At 44.9% G+C, this 6,492-nt stretch overlaps 1 protein-coding gene across 1 annotated transcript; it reads left to right on the top strand.

The window, feature by feature from the left end:
• The first annotated feature begins 1,778 nt into the window (after positions 1 to 1,778).
• On the top strand, positions 1,779 to 5,148 carry LOC127302672 (uncharacterized). The gene is made up of 2 exons (XM_051333212.2): positions 1,779 to 2,211; positions 4,096 to 5,148. Exons 1-2 carry the CDS (start codon positions 2,115 to 2,117, stop codon positions 4,950 to 4,952), a joined length of 954 nt encoding a protein of 317 aa, XP_051189172.1. The 5' UTR covers positions 1,779 to 2,114; the 3' UTR covers positions 4,953 to 5,148.
• Positions 5,149 to 6,492: the final 1,344 nt, after the last annotated feature.

Raw genomic sequence — 6,492 nt, 5'->3', positions numbered from 1 at the left:
TGGAGTTAATGTGGGATCTGCTGAAAGGTACACAAGTTTAGGTAAATATCTAATGCGTTCCCCAACTGGGGAGGTTATTTTTGGAGGGAAACTATGCATTTTTGGACCTTCGCGCTCCATTGTTAGAACCTCTAAGGGGCCCCAATGGTTTGGACTTGGATAGGTTGAAAAAAGATATACAACCTTGGCAAGAACAACGTTCGGCAAAATATATGGCGCACGTCCCTTTAGGCTCTTTAAATTATGTGGGTGACGTAGCTACCCAGATCAATGCAGTTAACTATGTCCCTCCTAGAAGTTGGTTATCAACTTCTCATTTTGTTCTAGGGTTCTTTTTTTTGTGGGCCATTTTGTGGCATGCAGGAAGAGCCCGAGTTGATGCACCAGGTTTTGAAAAGGGAATCGATCTGTGATTTGGAACATGTTCTTTACATGAATCCTTTTAACTAAGTTTTTCTTTTTTATACCCATTCTAATCTTTTATTTTATCTGTACTGGCTCGGTTATTCCATCTAGCCAAGCCACCTTGTTGAATGGAAATAAAGAATACCAATCTTTGATGATTTTGTCGGCATTCAACTGTTATCAAATTGGTTTATTCAAGAACCCAAAACATCCCAATACGATAAAATAATTGAATTTTAGAATTCCTATTCGTGAAATTTTTGGGTTATTGATTTCTTGCTTGCATTGGGCATCGAATATTCATGTGTAGTGACCGGGGCTTCCATAGCCGGGCTTCCATATCCGCCAGATACCTCCCGCACGCCCTTCTGGGTTGAAGATTCCTACTCCTTAGTGCTAGCAATGGGTGGCATAGATTTTTTTAGAGGATAGCATTGGTTGTCTTGCCTTGTGGATTGTACTTCCTATTAGTTTACGGGAGATAAAACCCATCCGGATTTTAGATATCTAGAAAAGCACGGCCTTAGTCGCGCATTGGTGTGAGCGGGAAGATTCAGAACCTGTCGGCCGCTATGGCATATTGACAGCCGATACAATTGGTGAGCAAGACCAAACACTCTAGACTCTTACTCTAAAGTGGAACAAATATTTAAAGCGCATTCAATTGATTCATTATCCCCAAATCTCGAAAGGAGAATCGAGGATTGGAATGAGGGTATACCAAGAATTCTTGGGATCCCATGGGGATTATTGATAGCAGCTGAGCTAACCATAGCCCAAAGCCGTACGATTTGGAAATCCCTAGTGTGCTAGGCCTAAAAGACAAGTGTGTGCGGATTTCCACATCCTCGTCTTTACTTTAAGACACAACTCTTCTCTTTCTCGGTCAAATGACTTGCGATAGTCTGCCTTGAGTAGGAACATAGGGATCTTATGTTTATGGCGAAAGATAAGTGGTTCTGTCACAACCAAGAAAGTTTCTATGAGTGAGCGGCCCTCGATAAACGCTGATTGATACATATCAATATCACTAAGTGGACGAGTGTTGTTAAAGATAATGTGTGTTCCTCTTCTTTGAAACGATTTTCATGAATATCGAGACGATACTGATTGGCCTGAAAAAAACAAAGTAGCATATAGGTATTCACGATGCAACCCAATCCATCAAACAAACTGAAAAATATGACTCAAGTCATTTTTGAGATGGAGCATACTCCATAGACCATGCCCCCAGAAAGCTCTAAAATTGGCCCCTTGGTTACTTTGCTGTATACGCTGATCTCACGAGAAAAGCGTGCAAGAGAAGGAAAGGCTAGCACAAATGTCGGTATGTCACCCAGTGAACCAGTGGCCTCTACTCTACTGATCCAGTGCTCCATATTTCCAAGCTCGGTGGTCGGTCGGTCCTTCTATTCCTTGTCCGTTTCCGCTTCGTCTTCCACCTTGCCTAATCCGGCTCCGGCTCCCCACCCTCGTGCTCCTACTCCCCCCTCCAATCGCCTCCGCGCCGCCTATATAACCCCCGCCCCACCCACGCAGCCGCCTCCCCTCCCAAATCCGACACCGCCGCGCTTGCCCCTGCGCCGAGGTAGCTAGGTCACGAGGATCCCCATTCCGGACCGCCGCTAGGCTGGCTGTCTTTCTTGCCGCCGCCGCCAGCCTTGGCGAGTAGCCGTCCGGCCTGGTAGGCGGCGCCCATCCTCCCAGCCATGGGGGGCCGCAATCGGCGATGGCACGCAAAGCGCTACCACGGCGGCTCTCCGAACCCTCCTCGTGCTTCGCTTCCGTCGTATCCTGGACTTCCTGGTACGGTTCGCAACCTCCCCCTCCCCCTCCTCTCTGCGATACGATTGGGATTAGATGGTAATCTCCTACGGTTTAATCGGGCAGAACCTCGCCGATCTAGACATCCGTTTCTTGATTCTTGCTATGTCTTGATTTTCTTTTCTGTCTAACGTGCTGGGGGAACGGACCTGTCTATCGATTCAGTCCGTTCGCACCATCCTGAGAATGGCTCGCAGCTAATGTAGATTGGCATCTGGTCCAGCCGATTCAGGCTTAGAACCGGAGTTACCGGTGCCTTCCAGGCTTTTACATTTGTTGAAACTGTTCTTACCATCGGAAAATCTTGGGCCGCAAGGCCAGAAAATTGCTATCTTTGTTTGACTAGCCTGCCTATTGGAGGTACCCGTTCCTAGTTTCAGTAGGGTGGGTACTGCAGTTGCAAGGTGCATATCATGTATCACTCACCTGCTCTGCCAAGAATTGAATCTGAGTCTTAACGAGGCAATATCAATTTGGCATAATGGCATCTTTCAGGGAAACCGGCATGGTAGTGATAAGCAAATTCAAGTTCTGCTGTTTTAGGATGCACTGTATTTTGTAAAGCATAGAAAATTCATAGCCCTGCCTTCCCCTGATCCATGAGAAGACAACTATGGCTGGAGAAGCAAAATTTAGTACCGCCTGATCCACGAGAAGACAATACTTGATAAAAGATACTCCATGGTAATGGTGGAGTAGTTTTATCTGGTCATAGTTGCATGGTTGTTCTGACTAACCTGAACCCAGACATAGCATGGCTTGGATATAGAGGGAAAGAACGAAGATATAATGTTCATACATACTAACTTTATAAAACTAGATTAATTATAAGACTCAAAAGTGTTCTAAAAAGTACTACGTGGTATGTGCTAGTCGGACTCTTGGAATCCGACATGGATTCGGACTGTCCGATCCAGCAAAAAGCCGGTGTCCGTGTAACACTTAACTATAGTCAGCTTGCTGGAGATGTATTGATGGAGAAATAAAATAGAGAGGTGTATATTGTGGGACCATTGAATTTTACCATTTGCTGCATCATAAAAGTTTTAACCTCCTAGGGATATGTAACCATAGCGTGCATATTTTCTTGGGTCAGTAGGACATCAAAAAGATCTTCTCTGCGATTATGCATGATAAATTTTTTCCTCACTAATGATTATTATTACTACTATATACATAAAACATCCATTAAAGATACAGTTCTGTGTGACACAGGAGCATCTATAGAAGGAATATTGTCGTTTTAGGACTGTAACCCTTTCCATAGAATTTTGATTGACTACTTGGTTTAGTTTATTTCGAATTATTCAGTTTTTTTGTTCCATCCATTGAAGGATTGCTTTATTGCTGCCGTTCTTTACGGATTCAAGTTACTTGTTTGTGGTGTAATTTTACCTTACCATGCCATATCACTTGGTTGTGCTGTTTTATTTCTTTCTTGACATTTCTCTACACTAAATTTGAAGTACAGACTATAAAAACCACCTATCGTGATCAGAATGTTCTGCAAATACTGATTCACTGCACTTAGCTGTTATACTTTCTACATTGAACTTGCTACCTTGCCACTGTTGTAGTTGAGTAGTTGAAAGATGTATCTTTGGTCCAACTGTTCAATTGATCTTTTCGCCCACATATAGCAACCATGAGTACTTCCATTACTTTAGTCTAATTTTGGAATGCATGTCTGCTCAGCATTTCATTTTCTCCCCTAGGATACTGTATTCAATCTAAAGTCCTAAAGCAGCAATCTAGCCTGAAGATTATTTCCGATATGTTTTTCTATTCATTTCTGTTTGCATGATGCAGTAGGCAAGGAATCTTCTGTTTGGTACCATGAATCTGATAGTGTTTTAATACATACAGGATATGATCACGTGGACAATCAATGCCCAGTCCCACTATGGGAAAGGGAATTTTGCAGTTATGTTGGCGGCATTTCCTGGCCAAGGTTCTGCGAAAATAAATACTTTTCTTATATTTACAAAGAGATAGATCAATGGGACGACTCAGCAGCATTTGAGAATTTCCAGAAGGCGAAGTCAAGATTCTGGTCTCACTATCATGGCCAACCATCTGATATACCTTTACCTGACCCTGATCTGTACATTGAGAAGGTTGATCACCGCTGCGAAGTCGACCCTGAGTTGGTAGCTGACCTGGAAAAGGTAGGGCTACCATTTGAGGCGGACAATGAGTCCGCCATAGCTGCCAATAAAAAGTCCCAGAACCAGTCTGGGAACTGGGACATATATGTAGAGAAGCCGGCTGAAGTCAACAAGTGGGAGGAGGACAACTCAAGATCCAACACGGGCTGGGGAGTGAATCCTGACCCTTTGAATGGTTGGAATAAAATCAGCTCTGGCTGGGGTGATGCTCTGGTGCAGCCCAGCTGGGGCAGCTCAGGCAACAACTGTGCAGCAGATAACTGGAACAGCTCCCATGGAGCATCCAACAACCACTCTGCAGCAAATAACTGGAGCAGCTCCCATGGAGCGCCCAACAACGCGTACCAGGATCCAAGCAGCACATACCAGGATCCGAGGAGCACATATGGCAGGAAAAGGAATGGTGGTGGATACTCCCAGCAGAGGAACAGCAGGTCGAGGCACCAGGCTGAGGACTACCAGAGGGGCAGATGGCAAGATCACAGGGGGAGGAATAGCGAGCGCTTTCCATTTGACAATAGGCCAAATGGACAGAGAGCAGAGCGTGGCTTTTGAGTTGGTGCTGTGAAAGAATATGTGGGAAGGTTGGCTGGGTGATAAATTACCCATCTTCTCGTTTCTTTTGCCTGGAGCTGTGTGTGTAATAGTTGGATGTTACCCACCTTCTCGTTTCTTTTGCCTGGAGCTGTATGTGTAATGGTTGGATGTTGGATGTTTAAAGATGTTCCCTGTAAGGAAATGTTCTGGGTTATGTTGCTCCTCTTTGAGATATCTTCTGTTTTTTTTTTTCCTGTTGCTGTTTTGGGCTGTCGTGCTGACTGGAGCAACGTTGCTGCCATCTCGTCGCAAGTATTGTCCTACACGGGGCTACTTCATTTCCAGTCTTGGAAGTTCCCTCGGTCTAGTTCAATGGAGCTTGTTGGAGAATCTTAATAGGAGTTGGGCTGAGATCATCCCGTTCTATGATGGGGCTTGGTCGATGAAAGCCTGATTTGGTCAATTCATCAGTGGCAATTGACAGACAAAATCTCACGAAAACTAAGTAATTTCAAAAGTTGCGACAATTGACAAACAACTTGCATCAAACACTTGCTGTAATAAATATTTTTTTATAAAAAAACTTGCATCAGCTTGCATCAAACTTGTTCCCAAGACTAGCACACAAACTCGGTTGTAGAGTGTCACTAAGCTGTTTGGTTATGTACAAATTTAGGATATGGTTACCTTGTTTGAAAATGGTGATCCTAACCATCACCAATGTAGCCAGCAAAAAAACGCACACACACAGGACGATAAGCATTCAGACATTGACTGATAAGAGCATAATTGCTAAGCAGGTTAAGACATATCTAACAACCATAGGTTTACACCAACACCCTTGATCAAAAGCAAACATGTTCTAGGAGCATACACGCCACTAAAACATCAGGATCGAACCCTGGATCAAAAGCCGTCATAGAAGTCTCATCACCACCATGCTTAACTACTACTATATATATAGACACCATCTAGACAAATACAGAGACATATGAAACATGGGCAGCCACCGCCTAGCCATGGTCAGGGCATGTTTACGTCCTGTCGGTGGAGCTATCCAACTTGTACATGGCATCTTCTAACTGAATGCCTGGATTTTGAACACCACCGTGTCCATCTCCGACCAGTTTCTTCCCAACACCATCTAGCCGTCAGGATAGGTCACCTGAACCCACTCGTCGCAGAAGCAGCAAGCTGACACAACGGCACTACGTGGAAGTGGGATCTTGATCCAGTCCCTGAGGCCATGCTGGAACTCCTATGGAATTGACATCATCTGCAAGTCGTCGACGTCCAAATGGGCATAACAACGGTGTAGTCGGGGCCCTAGGAGGTGTCCGAGATTGGGGTGGCGGCCATGGGTGTGCAGGGGGCAACAACGCCGTGTACATTCTACCTGGCATATGCGGTTTCAGTGCCCTCGTCCACCGGTTCAAGGTGAGCTCGTGCTCGTGCCTAGGTGGAGAAACCCAACGTCTCCTCACCCTGTCACACTCCAGCTTCACGAACTTGGCAGTACATGAACACATGGAAGAACAATGGCAATGCACAACAACGA

The sequence above is a fragment of the Lolium perenne genome, chromosome 5, assembly GCF_019359855.2.
Source record: "Lolium perenne isolate Kyuss_39 chromosome 5, Kyuss_2.0, whole genome shotgun sequence".
NCBI classification, from domain to species: domain Eukaryota; kingdom Viridiplantae; phylum Streptophyta; class Magnoliopsida; order Poales; family Poaceae; genus Lolium; species Lolium perenne.
Note: the sequence above shows the minus strand (reverse complement) of the source record. Positions and strands in the feature narration are given on the sequence as shown.